We start from the raw sequence: 22286 nt of genomic DNA, 5'->3' as shown, positions 1-22286 counted from the left end.
CATCATCATCTTCATCATAATCCCTCTGTTATTCATCATCTTCTTCTCACTCTTATTCTATCATCACAATCAATCCCTCATTAATCATCTTCCCTCCTCTTCATTCATCATCCTCCTCCTCTCTAATCATCTACTCATCTCATCATCCTCTCCTCATCATATCATCATCCTCCCTCTCATCATCATCATCATCATCATATCATCATCATCCTCCTCCCTCTTTCATCATCATCATCATCATCCATCATCTATCATCATATCATCATCCTCCCTCATCATCTTATATTTCCACTCATCCACCTCTATCATAATCATCTTCCCACCCTCTTCATCATCATCATCTCCCCACCTCATCATCATCATCATCACATCCCTCATTCTTCATCATCATCTCCCCACCCTTCATCAAATCCACCTCATCACACTCCCCCATCCCCCCTCATCATCATCACCCCCTCATCATCATCCTCATCACCCCCCCTCATCATCATCCACCTCACATACACCCCCTCATCATCATCCCCCCCTCCCTCATATCATCATCATCCCCATCATCTTCATCATCATCCCCACTCATCATCACTCATCCCCCCACTCCATCACTCCCCCCATCCATACATCACCCACCATACATCAATTCCCACCCTCATCATCACCCATCACCAATCATCACCCCCCCTCATCAATCATCATCACCCACCACATCATATCACACCTCATCATCAACAATCATCACCCCCCTCACATCATCCACCCCCACATCATCACTCATCATCATCATCAACCCCACACCATCCCACCATCATACACCACCCCATCCTCATCATCACCCACCATCACACCAACATCATCATCCCCCATCCCCATCACATCATCCCCCCCATCCCCACCTCATCATCATCCCTCACCCCCCCATCCCCATCACATCTCCCCACCCCTTCATACCACCAACATCCACACCATCATCCCATCATCTTCATCCATCCCCATCATCATCATCCCCCCCATCCCCCTCTCACATCATCATCCCCCCATCAACACATCATCCCCCCATCCCTCATCATCATCACCCCCCATCCCTCTCATCATCATCATCACCCATCCCCCTCATCATCATCATCATCCCCCCATCCCCATCATCATCATCCCCCCATCCACCTCATCATACATCATCATCTCCCCATCCCCCTCATCATCATCATCATCCCCCCATCCCTATCATCATCATCCCCCCATCATCATCATCATCATCCCCCCCATCCCCCTCATCATCATCATCATCCACCCCATCCCATCATCATCATCATCCCCACAATCCCCCCCATCATCATCATCATAATCCCACACTCCCTCATCATCCAACCCCCTCATCATCATCATCATCCCCCATCATCATCATCATCCACCTCTCCCTCATCATCTCCCCCTTCATCATCATCATCATCCCACTCATCATAATCATCATCATCCCCCTCATCATCATCATCATCCCATCATCATCATCATCATCATCTCCCCCCCATCCCCATCATCATCATCATCCCCCTCACTCATCATCTCCCCCCCCCTCATCACATCATCCCCCACATCCCTCATCATCCCCTCATCCCTCATCATCCCCCACATCCCTCATCATCCCCCCTCATCATCCCCCTCATCCCTCATCATCCCCCATCCCTCATCATCCCCCCCCATCCCTCATCATACCCCTCCTCCCCCCCCTCATCATCATCATCATCTCCCCCCCATCCCTCATCATCATCATCCTCCTCCTCTCCCTCATCATCATCTCCCCCCCCATCCCTCATTTATCCTCCTCCCTCTCCCTCATCATACCCACTCCCCCCCTCATCATCATCGTCCTCTTCCCCCCCCAACCCGTCATCATCATCCTCCTCCTCCTCTCCCTCGTCATCCCCATCTCCCCCCCCCCCCCCCCCTCATCATCATCATCATCATCCTCCTCCTCCTCTCCCTCGTCATCCCCCTCTCCCCCCCCCTCATCATCATCATCATCATCATCATCATCCTCTCACCCTCACCATACCCCTCCCTCCCCCCCATCCCTCATCATCCCCCCCATCATCCCCCCCCAACCCTCATCATCCCCCTCATCCCTCATCATCCCCCCCATCCCTCATCATCCCCCCATCCCTCATCATCCCCCCCCCCATCCTCATCAACCCCCCCCATCCCTCATCATCCCCCCCCCCCATCCCTCATCATCCCCCCCCATCCCTCATCATCCCCCCATCCCTCATCATCCCCCCCATCCCTCATCATCCCCCCCATCCCTCATCATCCCCCCCCATCCTCATCATCCCCCCCATCCCTCATCATCCCCCCCATCCTCATCATCCCCCCCCATCCCCTCATCATCCCCCCATCCCTCATCATCCCCCCCCATCCCTCATCATCCCCCCCACCCATCCCTCATCATCCCCCCCCCATCCCTCATCATCTCCCCCCCCATCCCTCATCATCTCCCCCCCCCATCCCTCATCATCTCCCCCCCCCATCCCTCATCATCTCCCGCCCCCATCCCTCATCATCTCCCCCCCCCATCCCTCATCATCTCCCCCCCCCCATCCCTCATCATCTCCCCCCCCCCCCATCCCTCATCATCTCCCCCCCCCATCCCTCATCATCTCCCCCCCCCATCCCTCATCATCTCCCCCCCCCATCCCTCATCATCTCCCCCCCCCCCCCATCCCTCATCATCTCCCCCCCCCCCCCATCCTCATCATCTCCCCCCCCCCCCCCATCCCTCATCATCTCCCCCCCCCCCCCATCCCTCATCATCTCCCCCCCCCCCCATCCCTCATCATCTCCCCCCCCCCATCCCTCATCATCTCCCCCCCCCCCATCCCTCATCATATCCCCCCCCCCCCATCCCTCATCATCTCCCCCCCCATCCCTCATCATCTCCCCCCCCCATCCCTCATCATCTCCCCCCCCCCCCCCCCATCCCTCATCATCTCCCCCCCCCATCCCTCATCATCTCCCCCCCCCATCCCTCATCATCTCCCCCCCCCATCCCTCATCATCTCCCCCCCCCATCCCTCATCATCTCCTCCCCCCGCCGCCGGTTTCACTGCATAATTGAACAGGAATCCTGGAGGGTAATTGTAGTCCCCCACCTCCCTGTACAAACCAGTAATGTTACATGGTGCATTCACTCGTTGAGTCATCGGAGAACTAGCTGACCTGCAATATTCTCAATTGTTAGGTTCTAGAATGTGGAGTTTGTGAAGACGTATTCTCTCTGCAGGGAGACAAAGTACCTCGCTTGCTTCTTTGTGGTCACACCGTCTGCCATGATTGCCTCACCCGCCTTCCACTGCAGGGGAGAGCAATACGTTGTCCATTTGACCGACAGGTGACTGAACTAGGTTGGTCTAGCAATTTATGTTTCTAATGATTACATTTGAATGTTTTAAATTCTTGCATGCTTCAGTTTGAGATGTTTTTTGTTTAGTTTTAAAAAATTGTCATGTTTATTGGCTTGCTTTAGTATCGCAAATTTAATTTGAAGCCTTAGTTAGACCTTATTACTCTGCCATAACACTATAAGACTCCTCATTAGATTGCCTGATCACCCCAATTTGGTGAGTTTTGGCAGTGTCTGGTTCGGCTCTAAATAGAATGTTGCAGGATAATGGGGTAAAGAGAAAACATCAGAAGAAGGTTGACAGGACGAACATTGTCCAGACGAAATGCACCCTCTCTCGACTGATCATGAGGTGCACTTGTCTGAGAAGTTGCACCCCTGCCTTGGCAGTAAATCGTAGTGACTTAGTGTTGGAGAATGGCTACATAATGACTTCTAATCCCATGGCACTATTTCGAAGAAGAGCAGGGGAATTCTTCTCTGTGTCCTGGCCAATATTTATCCCTCTGCCAATATCACTAAAACAAATTATCTGGTCTTTATCACATTGCCGATTGTGGGACCTTGCTGTACGCAAATTAACCGTGTTTCCTACATTATAACAGTGATTACCCTTCAAAAGAAGTTAATTGTCTGTAAAGTGCTTTGGGATGTCCTGAAGTTGTGAAAAGCGCTACATAAATGCAAGTCTTTCTTTTTAATTGTCCACACAAAAAGTGTTGATTTAGAATAGAAATTTAAAAGAAAAAAAGTGCTGAAGACTTGATTGAGACTGAATGTGAATTCATTTGACAGGTGATTCAGGTGTCTGGGGCTTAAAGAAAAATTTTGCTTTACTGGAGCTCCTTGAACGGCTACAGAATGGCACTGCCAATCACCATGGAGCACCTGAAGAGGTTCTAGGAATATCAGGAGAGGTATGTAACTATGTACTATACTACAGTACCTTTTTTTGACCATGTTTTTTTATATACAAGGATCCCAAGAATAAACTAGCAGGTACCTATGAGTTAGTTAGAGTTACAAGGCTGTAATTTATTGAAGGGATTAGGATGTTGAACCACAAGACTGAAGCTTGGGAGGTTTACATCTGTCATCTGAATTCCATGATTAGATTACAACCTTGAAATTGCTTAATGGTATTATTTTATTATATACAGTCCTTTAATTTACAGGTTTTAAATTCAATTTTGGGTCAGTTTTTCCTTGGGTGGCAGCAAATGCCAGTTTCTACTGTAACTGACTGTGACCTTCATGCCATTGATCTGATATTCACACTAATGATTATGATATTACTGCAGGTTCATTGATAAATATTTTCCACCTTGTAAGAACATTCTATGGCCAGAGTATATAAAAATAATTGTTTCTGATAGTGTTACAAAATACCATTAACCAGGTCTTTACAGATGGGAAGTTGCTTGTCTAAGCAGGGTATGGGAAACTGGATGGTATGGGGGGAATCAAAGCAGAAGGCTTCATGGACGGGATGAGGGGAAGATGGATAATTGCAGAGTATAGGATTGGTGAGGATGGAGGATAAGAGGGAGTAGAGTGGAGATCAAAGGAGGCAGTATAAATTATTAAGATGATATTGACTTTGGATATGAAAATACCTTGTGTTCCTTACATTTTGAGACCAAGGTAAGGATAGAGAGGGTGCAGAGATGAGAGCTGTGAGGATGTGGTTGGTAATGACAAAAAGTGGTGTGGAGTTTCTGCTCTCGACAATGAACGAATGAGCAGTTTTGCTCATGGAAAAGGAACAATGGTACAGGTTGAGGTGATCCCGCCAGATCTGATGGTGGACTGTTAGGCCAATCACTCACCAAGTGCATTTAAACTTGCGTCCCATGATGTAAGGCTGCAGAGGTAACTTTTGTCCTGTGGGCAGGGTGGGAAACTCTGAGGGGGGTAATGGTGCCAGAGATGGAGGTAAGAATTTGTCGAGACGATCAACAGAGGCATCGGTGTCATCATGAGTGGTAGGTGAGAGGAAGGGGAGATTGAAGCTGAGGGGAAGTTTAGGGTTTTTTCCATGGGTGGAAAGTGACAGTGGAGGGGATTTGTGCAGGAAGGACAATGGGCAAGAGAATGGAGATGAAATGGTTGTAGAGAGTCTTTAGTGACTAGAGACCTCATAGGTTGTTTTGGAGCTGGATCATTTGGAGCTCTGTATTTGTCACTGATTTCTGAAAGATACTTAGCCTTCTGAACTCTCTGATCCTGATTTAAGATTGGGTAATTTAGCAAAATCAATAATTGGACATTGTGGTACCACTGATTTCAACACTGGCAGTAGATATTGCCAGGTATGATTGCATACGGCCTATATAAGCTTTCAACGCTCACCTGCTGAGGAGGGGCGCGGGCGGGCGGGTATGTGGCTCCTTTTTGTTTCCAAGGTGAAGCTGTGATGTTTTTTCTAAATAAAGCATCGCTACACAGGAAGTGGGAGTATATATTTTGCCAAAACAACTGAAACAGATGTTATTAATTCACTTATGATGCATCCATTGAATATACTAGAAGTACTAAGTACTCTAAGGTATACTGTTATTTAATGATGTAATGCACATTTTATGCACTGATGTAGAGCTGTTTATTCCGCATTGTAATAAAATTGAAATTACTGTATAGCATCAGTTTAGGATTTTTCCCAGTAATGTAAATGTAATTTTCTGCATGTGTAGTAAACCAGTTAGAATTGGACAGAAAGCACATTAGCGTTTCTTGAGATGATATGAACTAACTCTACTTTTTTGATGTGATATTTCTGAAGCACATTATCCGCTGTGATGAAGATGAAAACCATATTGCATCCATGTATTGTACCGTGTGTGCAACTCATCTTTGTGCAGACTGCTCCCAGCTAACACACTCTACACGGACGTTAGCCAAACATCGACGAGTACCTCTGGCTGACAAACCACATGAGAAGACCATGTGCTCGCAACACCAGGTGCATGTGATTGAATTTGTTTGTTTGGAGGACGGATGTCAATCAAGTCCCCTAATGTGCTGTGTGTGCAAAGAATACGCGAAGCATCAAGGACACAAGGTATTTGTAATTTTAGCTAATATGTTAAGCAAACAGCCTATAATATTGATTTCAGAAGGTCTTATCAGAGAATTTAAAATGGAATAGATACATCAGTATCTTGAATTTATGATCGAATTTTGTACAGAATTTTAAGCACTGGATATGAGCATGTTTTGTAAGTTGAAAATAGAAGCCAGTGAGACATTAGCCGATCTATTGTTTCTATTCAACCTTAACATCTTCGTCTTAATACGGAAAGACCACCTTTCAAAAAGGAAGGTTACTTGAAAGTTTCTCCCTTGGTGCTCGATATGGATCTTTACAATCCTCAATGGAGGAACCCCATCTATGTATCTATATTATAAAAACGGGCGTGTCTGGTAGACACAAACAATCAATCAAAAAAGAAGAGAAACCAATCAAATCATTTGAAATCTTTTCTCAAAAACTTTTCATCTGCCATTTTTCTGCTCTCTAGTTTAAATATCCAGGGCTCAAAATAAAATTTCTTGCATAAAAATATAAATTATACTTTACACTAATATGCTTACCCTTGCAATTCATTTTCTTGCTTTCAATATCTTTGTAAAATTTTAAAGGATATGGGGAAAGGTGGAGGAAGTGGGACTAAATGGATAGTTGAGAGCCAGTGTAGCACAGTGGACCAAATGGCCTCCTTCCGTGCTGCAAAATTTGACTATCTTCATTCAAGTTTTCTTTGGTGGTCTCAGTCTTTGAGAAACTTGAAATTATAGTTGGTCCGCATATCCACACCAAGCATGCACCCTCGATCAAACAACCTCACAGCCGACAATTGTCCAATTTCAATCTTTTACTATTCTCCAAATTAGAAATCATTTTCTTCATTTCAGCTTGCCTGCTTTCCTCACAGTCACACATGTATGGCATGCATCTGCCCTGCCCCAATCATTATTTAGTTTTTTTTTACTAGAACGTCATTTAATTTTTTTCACCCCCCACAGTCCCCTCCCCGATCACAGACCTTGCTTTCTGGGACTCACTAGACGAACAGTTATAATTTTTTCCCCTGAATCACAGCATTCACTTACTACAATGCCATCTTCTCTCCACATGCACAGTAAGCATATTCTAAACAACAAAACACCACCATAAAAAGGTTGCAATAGGCCTGGAGCTTGCGATTTACAAGCCGTTATAGTTACCCTGTAAATTACTTCAGTAGTTCACAACCAATTAGCTGAATTTGTTGATTTTTAAAGCAGTATTTACCTGGGAGACTAATAAGGTGGGCAGGCCATTAGAAGAAGAAAATGAAAAAGATACTAAGACAGAAGGGAGATAATTGATAAACTAATAAAAATAGGGAAGGATAAAACCCCTGGTCTGGATGGATTGCATCTGCAAATATTAAAAGAAGTTAGGGAGGAGACAGTAGGGGCATTATGACATAGATATAAAAAATTATTAGAAAAGGGAATAGTTCCAGAGGACTGGCGGACAGCTAATGTTATTCCTATATTTAAAAAGGGAGATAAAACAAGTCCAGGGAACAATAGACCAGTTAACTTAATGTCAGTGGTAGGAAAGATAATGGAATCTTTACTCAAAGATGTAATAGAAAGACATATTTTCATTTCCTAGATAATAAAGAATAGTCAGCACGGATTTCAGAAGGGAAAGACATGCTTGACCAACCTTATTGAATTCTTTGAAGAAGTAACAAACAGTAGACAAGGGTAATGCCGGAGATGTAATATATTTGGATTTTCAAAAGGCCTTTGATAAGATACTGCATTATAGACTCATGGCTAAGGTCAGAGCATGTGGAGTTAGGGGACAGTTAGAATGGATAGCAAGTTGGTTACAAAACAGAAAACAGAGAGTAGGGGTTAAGGGTAGCTACTCAAACTGCAAAAGGTGGGAAGTGGTGTTCCACAGGGATTGGTGCCGGGACCACCGTTGTTCACAATTTACATTCAAAATTTGGATTCGGGAATCAAAGTACAATTTCAAAATTTGCGGATGACACCAAATTGGGGGTGTAGTTAATACAAAGGAAGAAAGCGTCAAAATGCAAGAGGACTTTTATAAACTTGCAGAATGAACATGTAATTGGTAAATGAATTTCAATATAGATTAGCGTGAGGTGATGCATTTTGGTAGAAAGAATAAGGAGGCCACATACTGCTTGGACAGCAGGACAAATCCAATCCGGCCAATTACCGCCCCATCAGTCTACTCTCAATCATCAACAAAGTGATGGAAGGTGTCATTGACAGTGCTATCAAGCGCACTTACCAATAACCTGCTCACCGATGCTCAGTTTGGGTTCCACTCGGACCAGACCCCATAACAGCCTTGGTCCAAACAAGGACAAAAGAGCTGAATTCCAGAGGTGAGGTGCGAGTGACTACCTTGACATCAAGGCAGCATTTGATTGTGTGTGGCATTAAGGAACCCTAGTAAAATTGAAGTCAGTGGGAATCAGGAGAAAAACTCTTCATTGTCTGGAGTCATACCTAGCACAAAGGAAGATGGTAGTGGTTGTTGGAGGCCAATCATCTCAGCTCCAGGGCATTGTTGCAGGAGTTCCTCAGGGCAGTGTCCTAGGCCCAACCATCTTCAGCTGCTTCATCAATGACCTTCCCTCCATCATAAGGTCAGAAATGGGGATGTTCACTGATGATTGCACAGTGTTCAGTTCCATTCGCAACCCCTCAGATAATGAAGCAGTCCATGCTCGCATGCAGCAAGACCTGGACAACATCCAGGCTTGGGCTAATAAGTGGCAAGTAACATTTGCGCCAAACAAGTGCCAGGCAATGACCGTCGCCAACAAGAGAGAGTCTAACCACCTCCCCTTGACATTCAACGGCATTACCATCGCCAAATCCCGCACCATCAACATCCTGGGGGTCACCATTGACCAGAAATTTAACTGGACCAGCCACAAAAATACTGTGACTACAAGAGCAGGTCAGAGGCTGGGTATTCTGCGGCGAGTGACACACCTCCTGACTCCCCAAAGCCTTTCCACCATCTACAAGGCACAAGTCAGGAGTGTGATGAAATACTCTCCACTTGCCTGGATGAATGCAGCTCCAACAACGCTCAAGGAGCTCGACACCGTCCAGGACAAAGTAGCCCGCTTGATTGGCAATCCATCCACCACTTAAACATACATTCACTCCCTCCACCACCAGTGCACCGTGGCTGCAGTGTGTACCATCTACAAGATGCACTGCAGCAACTCGCCAAGGCTTCTTCGACAGCACCTCCCAAACCTGCAACCTCTTCCACCTAGAAGGACAAGGGAGCAGGCGCATGGGAACAACACCACCTGCCCGTTCCCCTCCAAGTCACACACCATCCTGACTTGGAAATATATTGCTGTTCCTTCATTGTCACTGAGTCAAAATCCTGGAACTCCCTACCTAACAACACTGTGGGAGAGCCTTCACCACACGGACTGCAGCGGTTCAAGGCGATGGCTCACCACCACTTTCTCGAGGGCAATTAGGGATGGGCAATAAATGCCCTTGCTAGTGACGCCCACATCCCATGAATGATGATACCAGAACTGAGAGGATATCCTTATCAGGAAAGGCTGAACAGGCTGGGACTCTTCTCTAGAAAAAAGAAGACCAAGGAGTGACCTGATAAAGGTCTTTAAGATTATGAAAGGGTAGACGTGGAGAAAATGTTCCACTTGTGGGGGAATCCAAAACTAGACGTCATAAATATAAAATAGTCGCTAATAAATCTAGTAGGGAATTCAGGAGAAACTTCTTTACCAAAAGAATGTGGAACACGCTACCACAAGGAGAAGTGAAGGCAAATAGCATATATGCATTTAAGGGGAAGCTAGATAAGCATATGAGGGAGAAAGGAATAGACGGGTATCCTGATAGGGTTTGGGAGAGAAGAGGCTCGTGTGGAACATAAACGCCGGCATAGACCAGTTAGGCCGAATGGCCTGCATCTGTGTTGTCATTTCGATGTAACTCGATGTTACCTTTAAACGGCAGGGCAAGTTACAACGAAACATCACAGCCATGCTCTGGGCCCAGGATACTATGATCAACGCCAGAAGAGATTAGCTAATATATAGATCTTTTTGCAGTCAGGTTCTTCCAAAAATTTCACCATATCGGTGACGATGCATGACTGTAGAGTAACTTTGTCTTCATTTGAAAACTGAGCCAGACTAAGCTGTGCAGCCAGGAATGCTCATGTAACACATTGCGACTTGTACAAATGTGGATTATTAAAGGAATGCCAGCACTGATTTGTTAAAAGCAAATCGTGTTTAACTAACTTATTTGCGTCTTTTGTTGAGGTAACAGAGGGTTGATGTGTATGTGGACTTTCAAAAGGCGTTTGATAAAGTGCCACATAATAGGCTTGTCAGCAAAATTGAAGCCCATGGAATAAAAGGGACAGTGGCAGCATGGATATGAAATTGGCTAAGTGACAGCAAACCGAGAGTAGTGGTGAACAGTTGTTTTTTGGCCTGGAAGAAGATATACAGTGGTGTGCCCCAGGGGTCGGTACTAGGACCACTGCTTTTTTATATATAGTAACAATGTGGACTCTGGTGTACAAAGCACAACTTCAAAATTTGCAGATGACACAAAACTTGGAAGTGTAGTAAACAGTGAGGAGGATCGTAATGGACTTCAAGAGGACGTAGGTTCAAGTTCAAGAGTCTGGTGGAATGGACGGACAATGGAAGATGAAATTTAACTCAGAGGTGCAAAGTGATACATTTTGGCAGGAAGAATGAGGAGAGGCAATATAAACTAAATGGTACAATTCTAAAAGGTGTGCAGGAACAGAGAGACCTGGGGTGTATGTGCACAAATCTTTGAAGGTGGCAGGACAGGTTGAGAAAGCGGTTAAAATAGCATACGGGATCCTGGATTTTATAAATAGAGGCATAGAATATAAAAGCAACGAAGTTATGTTGAACTTTTATAAAACGCTGGTACGGTCACAACTCGAGCATTGTGCCCAATTCTGGGCACCACACTTTAGGAAGGATGTGAAGGCTTTAGAGAGAGTGCAGAAAATATTTACTAGAATGGTTCCAGGGATAAGGGACTTCAGTTATTTGGAGAGACTGGAGAAGCCGGGGTTCTCCTAAGAGCAGAGAAGGTTAAGAGGAGATTTGATAGAAGTGCTCAAAATCATGAAGGGTTTAGATAAAGTAAATAAAGACAAACTGTTCCCATTGGTGGCAGGGTCAAGAACCAGAGGACACAGATTTAAGGTGATTGGCAGAAGAACCAAAGGCGACATAAGGAAAAAAATTTTTACGCAGCGAGTAGTTATGATCTGGAATGCGTTGCTTGAAAGGGTGGTGGAAACAGATTTAATCGTGACTTTCAAAAAGGAATTGGATAAATACGTGAAGGGAAAAAATTTGCAGGGCTACAGGGAAAGAGCGGGGAATGGGACTAACTGGATTGCTCCTACAAAGAGCTGGCTCGGGCTTGATGGGCCAAATGACCTCCTGTGCTGTAACCATTCTATGATTTTAAGAACTCCATTATGACTTATTTTTGATCAAAATACGATGCATATAGAATCATGGAATGGTTACAGCACAGAAGGAGGCCATTCGTCCCATCGAGCCTATGCCAGCTCTCTGCAAGAGCAATCCAGCTAGTCCCACTCCCTTGCTCCTTCCCCATAGCGCTACAAATTTTTCTCCTTCAGGTACCTACCTAATTCCTTTTTGAAAGCCACAATTGACCCTGCTTCCACCACCCTTTCAGGCAGTGTATTCCAGATCCTAACCACTCGCTGTGTTTTTAAAAAAAAAAGGTTTCTCCTCGTTACCTTTTGGTTCTTTTGCGAATCACCTTAAACCTATGTCTTCTGGTTCGCGACACTTCCGCCAGTGGGAGCAGTTTTTCTTTATTTACTTTGTTTAGACCGTTCATGATTTTGAACATCTCTATCAAATCTCTTCAACCTTCTCTGCTGTAAAGAGAACAATCCGAGCTTTTCCAATCTATCCATTTAATTGAGATCCCTCATCCCTGGAACAATTCTAGTAAATCTTTTCTGCATCCTCTCTAAGGCCTGCACATCCTTCCTAAAGTGCGGTGTCCAGAATTGGACGTAATACTCCAATTGTGGCCGAACCAGTGTTTTATAAAAGTTCAACATAACATCCTCTCTTTTGTACACTATGCCTCTATTTATAAAGCCCAGGAATCTATATGCTTTCTTAACTGCTTTCTCAACCTGTCCTGTCACCTTCAGTGACCTGTGTACATAAATCCCCAGGTCTCTGTTTCTGCACCCCCTTTAGAGTTATACCCTTTAGTTTATACTGCCTCTCCTCATTCTTTCTACCATAATGTATCACCTCACACTTGGCAGATGAAATTTAACACTGACATGTGTCCACCCATTCGACCAGCCTGTCTATGTCCTCTTGAAGTCTATAACTATCGTCCTCACTTAACACAAAACTTTTGAAATGTAGTAATCTGCAAATTTTGAAATTGTGCCCTGTACACCCAAGTCCAAGTCATTAATATATATCAAGAAAAGCAGTGGTCCCAGTACCGACTCCTGGGGAACACCACCGTATACCTTCCTCCATTCTGAAAAACAGCCGTTCACTACTACCCTCTGTTTCCTGTCACTTAGCCAATTTCATATCCATGTTGCCATTGCCCCTTTTATTCCTGGGCTTCAATTTTATTGACAAGTCTATTATGTGGCACTTTATCAAACGCCCTTTGGAAGTCCATATAAACAACATCAACCGCATTGCCCTCATCAACCCTCTCTGTTACTTCATCAAAAAACTCTATCAAGTTAGTTAAACACGATTTGCCTTTAACAAATCTGTGCTAGCTTTCCCTTATTAATCCACACTTGTCCAAGTGACTATTAATTTTGTCCCGGATTGTTGTTTCTAAAAGCTTCCCTACCACTGAGGTTAAACTGACTGGCCTGTAGTTGCTGGGTTTATCTTTATATCCTTTTTTGAACAAGGGTGTAACATTTGTAATTCTCCAGTCCTCCAGCACCACCCCTGTGTCTAAGGAGGTTTGGAAGATTGTGGCCAGTACTTCTGCAATTTCTACCTTTACTTCCCTCAGCAACCTAAGAAGCATTCCACCTGAACCTGCTGACTTATCTATTTTAAGTACAGCTAGCCTTTCTAGTACCTCCTTATCAATTTTTATCCCATTACAGTATCTCAACTACTTCCTCTTTTACTGCGGCTTTGGCTGTATCTTCTTCCTTGGTAAAGACTGATGCAAAGTACGCATTTAGTACCTCTGTCATGCCCTCTGTCTGCATGCTTATATCCCCTTTTTTGTCCCTAATCGGCCCCCACCCCTCCTTACTACCCATTTACTATTTATATGCCCATAGAAGACTTTTGGCTTCTCTTTTATGTTAGCTGCCAGTCTATTCTCATACTCTCTCTTTGCCCCTCTTATTTCCTTTTTTACTTCCCCTCTGAACTTTCTATACTCAGCCTTGTTCTCACTTGTATTAACAACCTGACATCTGTCATACGCCCCTTTTTTCTGCTTAATCTTACTCTCTATCTCTTTCACATCCAGGGAGTTCTGGCTTTGGTTGTCCTACCTTTCCCCCTCATGGGAATGTACCTAGACTGTACTCAAACCATCTCTTCTTTAAAGGCCACCTGTTGTTCAATTACAGTTTTGCCTGCCAATCTTTGATTCCAATTTACTTGGGCCAGATCAGTTCTCAATCCACTGAAATTGGCCGTCCTCCACCACCAAAAAGGGGATATACGCATGGAGACAGAGGGCATGGCAGAGGTACTTTGCATAAGTGGAGTAATCTTATTTCAGTTGTCTGATGAGTTTCCTGGGAAGGGCTAATCAATGAAGGTTATCCCTACTTCATGCTCCTACACCACTTAGCAATTGGTTCAAAGTGGATAAGCCAGAAAAACACAATTTGGTTTCCTACTTGATAGAAAAGCAATAATTGATCTAAAGAGGTTTGCAGAAATTTCTTAAAATGGGTTGAAAAGAAGAAAGCATTTTAAAAACAGTTTCTCATCAATAGTCGTGAGCAAAGGTTCATTGTGGTATACTATTTAGTGACGTGCCAGTTACTGTAATCTACATTTTAAATGTTAATGTTTCTCTAATTACAGAATACACTGTTAGAAACTGAAGCAGATCAAATCCGTGCATCTATTTTGGATATGGCACACTGCATTCGTACTTTTACAGAGGAAATCTCTGACTATTCTAGAAAACTAGGTGGGATTATTCAGAAGATCGAAGGAGGAGAACAAATAATAGAAAGCAGAATTGGAATGGCTCTCACTGAACATGTAAGACTAACACATTTCCTTTGGGGCTTTCTTTAGAGATTAAGGCTATAGATCCCTCAGAGTATAATATTGATTTCTTTTGGTCAGCCATACCGTTATTTCTAAATACTTCGCATATTGTTTTAGTGAAGCACTGAGAAAATTAACTTCTAACTTGATGTTTTTCTATTGAGATTTCCAGTAAGAGTCGAGATAAATGTTCATTTTTGATGGAGAAAAGTTTTCTTGCTGCCTCACAACAAAATATTGTATGCTTCTTTTGTTAGTTACTACAGTGACACCTATAATACTGTTGTAGGCAATAATGTTGGCCGTACTCATTACAATACTCCTGTTATACAAGTACGGTCCACGTTAATTCTTCAACACTTTTTGCCTCTTCATTTCTGCCTTTCGTTTTTGCCTCTCTGGTAGGTCCCAGGCAGTGCTGAGAATGCACGTTCCTGTGTCCGTGCGTATTTTGTAGAATTGCACGAAACTCTTTGTCGGCAGGAGGAAATGGCATTGAGTGTAGTTGACGCTCACGTGCGGGAGAAATTGATTTGGCTGAGGCAACAACAAGAGGACATGACAATTCTACTGTCTCAGGTTTCAACAGCTTGTCTCCACTGTGAAAAAACATTACAGCAGGTAGGAGCTGAAACTGTGGAACAGCATTTTGTGCACCACATTTAGTACGTAACTCTTATCCTGAAAGTTTTAATTATGTCCTGGATAAGATTTATGGAGTAAAACCTGTATCTCCTGCCCACATTTGTATGGCTCAAACATTGTAATTCAGCAGTTGTCTTGGAGGAAGAATAAGTATTTGACCAAGCCTTTTAAAAATCACATGTTGTGATTGCCTCTCAAGCATCCTTTCTAATGGGATTGAGGATACCTCACATGTCAATCCTCATTACATAGAACCCCTCTTCTAGTGTCTCAACTTACAGATGCAGTGCCAGCAATTAAAATTAGGTAAGGCCAAAGAAAAACAAAGGAAGTACATCAAAGCAGGAGGTATGATTTGAATATAATAATGGGACAGCTATTTCAGCTGCATTGGGAATTGAAGTTAATCAAATTGAATGAATGGGCAACCCTAGAAATCATTTCTTTCAATCAATCTGCCTATTCTGCAGCTCGGATATAGTACAAACTTTAGTTTAAGACCGAATAAGAAAATTAGTAATTGCCATGGTTTCCACACTAATAAAAATTTCAAAAATCTAGGTAGCCTCCTATTAATGTTCTTTAAATGTAAAATGTAGAAGGTATCCCTTCTAATTTAAATGAGTATTATGTAATCTGTTTAATGGAAAAGGACCAAGATAACATGGTCAATTTCTAATGCTTTCTATTGGAACCAAAAGAACTGATTTGAAAACATCAGTGAAATGCACATTTAAGAGAGTGTGCTCTTTATCCACGTTTGTTTAGTCTGTCCACGCAGCATTTTCAGCCAAGAGAGTGGGTGGGTGACTGTTAGCGTAGGAACAGGAGTAGGTCATTCAGCCTCTCGAGCCTGCTCTGCCATTCAGTTAGATCATGGCTAATCTATATCTTAACTCTATCTACCTACCTTGGTTCCGTATCCCTTAATACCCTTCCCTGACAAAAATCTATCAATCTCATTTCTGAAATTTTTAATTGACATAGCTTTTTGGGGGATAGTGTTCCAAATTTCCACTACCCTTTGTGTGAAGAAGTGCTTTCTGACATCACCCCTGAACGATCTAGCTCTATTTTAAGGTTATGCCCCCTTGATCTGGACTCTCTTATCAGAGGAAATAGTTTCTCTCTATCTACCCTATCAAATCCTTTAATCATCTTAAACACTTCAGTCAGATCATCCCATAATATTCTATATTCAAGGGAATACAAGCCAAGTCTACACAACCTTTCCTCACAACTTTTTGGCCCAGTATCATTCTGGTGACTATGCACAGCACCCCCTCCAAGGCCAATATATCCTTCCTGAGGTGCAATGCCCAGAACTGAATGCAGTACTCTAAATGGGATCTAACTGAGCTCTGTACAGCTCTAACATAACTTCCACTCCTTTGTATTCCAGCCCTCTTGAGATAAAGGCCAACATTCCATTAGCTTTTTAAATTATTTTTTGTACCTGTCCACTAGCTTTTAGTGATTTCTGTACTTGGACCCCAAAATCTCTCTGCAACGCCAGTTCCGAGCTTCTCACCATTTAGAAAATACTCTGATCTATCTTTCTTGGGTCCAAAGTGGATGACCTGACACTTTCCCACATGGAACTCCATCTGCCACAGTTTTGCTCACTCACTTAATCTATCAATGTGCCGTTGCAACTTTCTGCTCCCATCTACACTATTTACTGTGTCACTTAACTTAGTGTCGTCAGCAAACTTAGATATACGTGTCCCTATTCCTTCATCTAAGTCATTTATAAATATAGTGAAAAGCTGTGGCCCCAGTACATATCCCTGGGGGACACCACTAGGCACATCCTGCCAATTTGAGTACATACCCATTATCCCTATCTCTGTCTCCTAACTCCTAACCAATTTCCTACCCAAGCCAATAGGTTGCCTCCAATTCCATGTGCTCTCATTTTTGTTAACAGCCTCTTATCTAGAACCTTGTCGAATGCCTTCTGAAAGTCCATATAAACAACATCCATAGTCACTCCCATATCTACCATGTTAGTTACCTCCTCAAAAAAGTTCAACTAGGTTCGTTGGACATGACTTCCCCTTTACAAATCTGTGCTGGCGCTCTCTGATCAGCTCATATTTGTCCAAATGCTCAGGCACTGTCCCTAATAACAGATTAGAATAACTTCCCCGCAACTGACGTTAGACTAATAGGCGTATAATTTCCTAATTTATCTCTCTTACCCTTCTTAAATAGTGAGTGACATTGGCAATTTTCCAATCCAAGGGGACAATTCCTGAATCGAGTTTTGGACGATCATGACTAACACATCAACAATGTCCTCACCTACTCCTTTTAATACCCTGGGGTGGAAACCATCGGGTCCTGGAGATTTGTCTATCTTTAATGACATTAGTTTTTCCATCACCATGTTTTTATTTAAATTGAATCTAGTTAGTTCTTCCCCTTGATTTATTTTTAGGTTTCCTTGTATCTCTGGTATTTTATCCTCCTCCTCCACTGTGAAGACTGATAGAGTAGACAAGCCTGCCATTTCCTGATTTCCATTTACAATATCTCCTGCATCTGTCATTAAGGGGCCCACATACTGTTAGCCGCCCTCTTTCTCAATATATTTGTAAAAACCTTTAGTGTTGTCCTCGATATGTCTCACAAGCTTTTTCTCTTATTCCCTATTTGTGGCTTTTACCACTTTCTTTGTATCCTTTTGCTGTTCTTTGTATCTTTATGTTTCCAGGCCTCGGCCAATGCTGTTGTAAAACTGTTCGCACATACTCTTGCTCTCCTCTGATATTACTTCCCTCTTCCTGTATGGGGGAGTATCTAGCAGCCCTCCAAAATGGCATAGATTGGAAATTCATTTTATCAAGCATCGTAAATTCAAGCATTCAATCCACTTGCCCATTGTGCAGCACAGTATGGCCCCAATGTGCTATGCCATTTAAGTATCAGATTAGTTTAGTTGGGAGTACGGAGTACTATGAGTCAGAAGGTTATGGATTTAAGACCCACTCCAAGACTTGAGTACATAATCTGGCGTGGCACTCCATTGCAATACAGATGGAGTGCTGCATTGTCAGAAGTGCCATCTTTTGAATGAGATGTTAATTTGAGATCTCTTCTGCCTGTTGAAGTGAATGTAAAAGATCCATGGCACTATTCAAAGAAGAGTAGGGAGTTATCGCAGTGTTGTTGCCATCATTTTTCTGTCAACCAACCAAAATAGTTTGTCTGGCCATTCACCTTACTTGCTGTTTGTGGGACTATGCTGTGCACAATCCCTACACAATGGCAGTGACTGCATTTCAAAAGGTAAACCATTTGTTACAAAGTGCCTTCGAAAGTCTTGAAGGCTTGATAGGGTGCTATATAAATGTAAGTTCATTCTTTCTTTGTAGTGTGCAACAAAGACTCATAATACAATCAAGGAGGGTCAACATGGTTTTATGAAGAGGAAATCATGTCTGACAAATTTATTAGAGTTCTTTGAGGAAGTAACGGGCAGGGTGGATAAAGGGGAAACAATGGATGCAGTATATTTGGATTTCCTAAAGGCATTCGATAAGATGCTACATAAAAGGTTACTGCACAAGATAAGAGCTCGTGGTATTGGGGGTAATATACTGGCATGGATAGAGGATTGGCTAACTAACAGAAAACAGTCAGGATAAAAGGATCATTTTCAAAATGGCAATCTGTAACTAGTGGGCTGCCGCAGGGATCAGTGCTGGGGTGTCAGCTATTTACAAAGTATATCAATGATTGGATGAAGGAAGCGAGTGTACTGTGGCCAAATTTGCTGCTGATACAAAGATAGGTGGAAAAGCAAGTTGCGACGAGGACACAGGTTAAACGAATGGGCAAAAATTTGGCAGATGAATATTAATGTGGGAAAATATGAAGTCATCCACTTTGGGAGGAAAAATAAAAAAGCAAGATATTATTTGAATGGAGAAATACTACAAAATGCTGCGGTACAGAGGGATCTGGGTGTCCTCGTACATGAAACACAAAAAGTCAACATACAGGTGCAGCAGGTAATCCGGAAGGCAAATGAATTATTGGCCTTTATTTCTAGGGGGATGGAGTATAACAGCAGGGAAGTCATGCTACAACTGTACAGGGTGCTGGTGTTTCCACACCTGGAGTACATTTCTGGTGCCCTTATTTAAGGAAGGACATACTTGCATTGGAGGCAGTTCAGAGAAGGTTTACTAGGTTGATTCTGGGTATGGAAGGGTTGTCTTATGAGGAAAGATTGAACAGGTTGGGTCTATACTCATTGGAGTTTAGAAGAATGAGAGGCGATTTTATTGAAACATACAAGATTCTGAGGGGACTCGATAGGGTAGATGCTGAGAGGATGTTACCCCCTCATGGGGGAATCTAAAACTAGGGGGAATAGTCTCTGAATAAGGGGTCACTCATTTAAGACAGAAATGAGGAGGAATTTCTTCTCCCAGAGGGTCGTGAATCTTTGGAATTCTTTACCCCAAAAAGCTGTGGGGGCTGAGCCATTGAATACATTCAAGGCTGAGTTAGACAAATTTTTGATGAGCAAAGGAATCAAAGGATATGGGGAAAAGGCGGGAAAGTGGAGTTGAAGTAAAAATCAGATCAGCCATGATCTCATTAAATGGCGGAGCAAGCTCGAAGGGTCAAATGGCCTACTCCTGCTCCTATCTCTTATGGTCTTATTGAATTAACAACAGCAAACTTTGGAAACCCACAGCTTTCAGTCAATATCTGTAAAAAGTAAAGACAGGTTATGATGTTTTGGGTGTGTAAACCATCAGAACAGATGTTTTTTGCATATTGAATATCTTTTTTTTATTTTAATGCTGTATCAACACAAAGCTCGACAGATATTTTCACACTCCCAATACAGCAAGTTATGCTGCATCATGATGCTTGGTTCGTTTTTTAGTGTTATGAAATATAGTACTTGCAATCGTAATTAAGCTCAGTATGCCTGAAATGTTTTCCTGGCACAGGATGACTGTCGTGTGGTGATGGCAAAACAGGAGATTACCCGTTTACTAGAGGCATTACAGAAGCAGCAACAACAGTTCACAGAGCTCGCTGATCACATTCAGTTGGATGCTAGTATCCCCGTCACCTTCACAAAGGTAAGGTATCTTTTCCTGTTCATTCAGTACATCCTCTGTGCAGAATCTTCTTTCCACCTGGGTGTTTTGTATGCCAAAAAAAAGGCATTCTACTACATACACAATCCTTCAACTTGAGAAGCCAGTTGGAAGAAAGTATTTCGAAATTACATCATTTACTTACCCCAGTTAACCATCTTCAAATAAAATAAACAAGTTGAATGTTGAATAAATGCTTTGTATATCATTTGGAACACGATAGAAATGATCTCCGATTATAAGTAGCTTTAAGAAACACAAACTGGGCCAGATCATGATATAGAGGGCTGAAGCACGAAGCACAGAGCGCATCGCAAAGAGAGTGGATCGTGAACCAAGTGGGAACTTGAGAATTTGGTGAGAGTGGGAATTAGGTGTAGAGGGGGAAGGAGGTGCTCATTTTTTTTTTAAAAACGAGAAAAACTAAAACAGACTATAAAGTAATTATCTATAAATGAGTAGATAATTTAGTCGAGCGAAGTGGCGCTGAGCACCAGGGGAGGAGCCCCATTCACTAAGAACAGAGAGGAGGAGCACTGAGAGACCAGGAATAAAAGGGTAGGTTAATCGGAATAAGTAAATTAATAATAATCGAGCATCTAAAGGGAGTTTAGGAAAAAAAGGTTTCTAAATATATTGGCCAGGCAGCTGAGACCCATGGCTTGCAATTCCTGTGCCATGTGGGAACTGCTGGAGGGCCACATGTGCAGGAAATGCCTCCAGTTGCTTGAGCTCAAGCTGAAGGTTTCTGAGCTTGAGAGGCAGCTGGAGTAACTGCAGAGCATAAGGGAGGCTGAAGGTTTCCTGGATCGTATGTTCCAGGAGGTGGTCACCCTGCAGCCACAGAGAATTCAGGAAAGAAAGTGGGTGGCCATCCGAAAGGGTAGGCAGAGGCAGGCAGTGCAGGAATCTTCTGGGCATGTGGCACTCTCAAACCAATATTCAGCATTGAATACCAATGAGGGTGACGACACCTTGAAGGAGTGCAGTCCTGAGCCTGGCACCATGGGGCAAAGGACTGCATGGGGGGCACAGTGAAGTGTAGAAATGCAATAGTCATAGGGGATTCGATAGTCAGGGGGACAGATACGTGTTTCTGTGTCCACCGACGTGCGTCCTGCATGGTGTGTTGCCTCTCTGGTGCCAGGGTATAGGACATCACTGAGAGAGTGCAGAACATTCTGCTGGGACAAGGAGGGGAGGGGAACAGCCAGAAGTCGTGGTCCATGTGGGTACCAACGACATAGGAAAGAAAAGGGATGAGGTCCTGCAGTCAGAGTTTCAGAAGCTAGGGAGGAAGTTTAAAAGCAGGACCTCAAATGTAATCTCTGGATTGCTCCCAGTGCCAAGCGCTAGTGAATATAGGAATAGAAAGACAAGGTAGGTTAATGCGTGGCTAGAGACGGTGCAAGAGAGGCTTTAGATTCTTGGGGCATTGGGACTAGTTCTGGGCAGGATGGACGGGTTGCACCCCAACAGAGTTGGGACCAATGTCCTCGCAAGGAGGTTCACTAGTGCTGTGGGGGGTGGGGAGTTTAAACTAATTTGGCGGGGAGATGGGCACCAGGATGTAGCATTAGAAAGGAGAAACAAGGTGCACAAAGGATTAGGAGAGACAGATAGCGCTAGAGTAAGAAATAGTACAGTATTAGGTGGGATAAGATTGAGAGAATACGAGAAGGTCTAAGATAGGTTTAGAGTGCATGTGTGTAAACACACTAAGTGTGGTAAATAAGG

At 43.4% G+C, this 22286-nt stretch overlaps 1 protein-coding gene across 1 annotated transcript in view; it reads left to right on the top strand.

Moving 5' to 3' along the window:
* Positions 1-22286, top strand: part of trim23 (tripartite motif containing 23) — a 43266-nt gene that overhangs the window by 8965 nt on the left and 12015 nt on the right. Inside the window, exons 3-7 of the mRNA XM_067986694.1 lie at positions 4187-4308; positions 6174-6452; positions 14584-14766; positions 15181-15396; positions 20397-20531. Coding sequence (XP_067842795.1) covers positions 4187-4308; positions 6174-6452; positions 14584-14766; positions 15181-15396; positions 20397-20531 — 935 coding nt within the window. The remainder of the gene's footprint in view (positions 1-4186; positions 4309-6173; positions 6453-14583; positions 14767-15180; positions 15397-20396; positions 20532-22286) is intronic.

Source organism: Heptranchias perlo, chromosome 1 (genome assembly GCF_035084215.1).
Source record: "Heptranchias perlo isolate sHepPer1 chromosome 1, sHepPer1.hap1, whole genome shotgun sequence".
NCBI lineage: Eukaryota > Metazoa > Chordata > Chondrichthyes > Hexanchiformes > Hexanchidae > Heptranchias > Heptranchias perlo.
The sequence above is the reverse complement of the archived record's forward strand: the minus strand, read 5'-3'. Positions and strand labels throughout refer to the sequence as shown.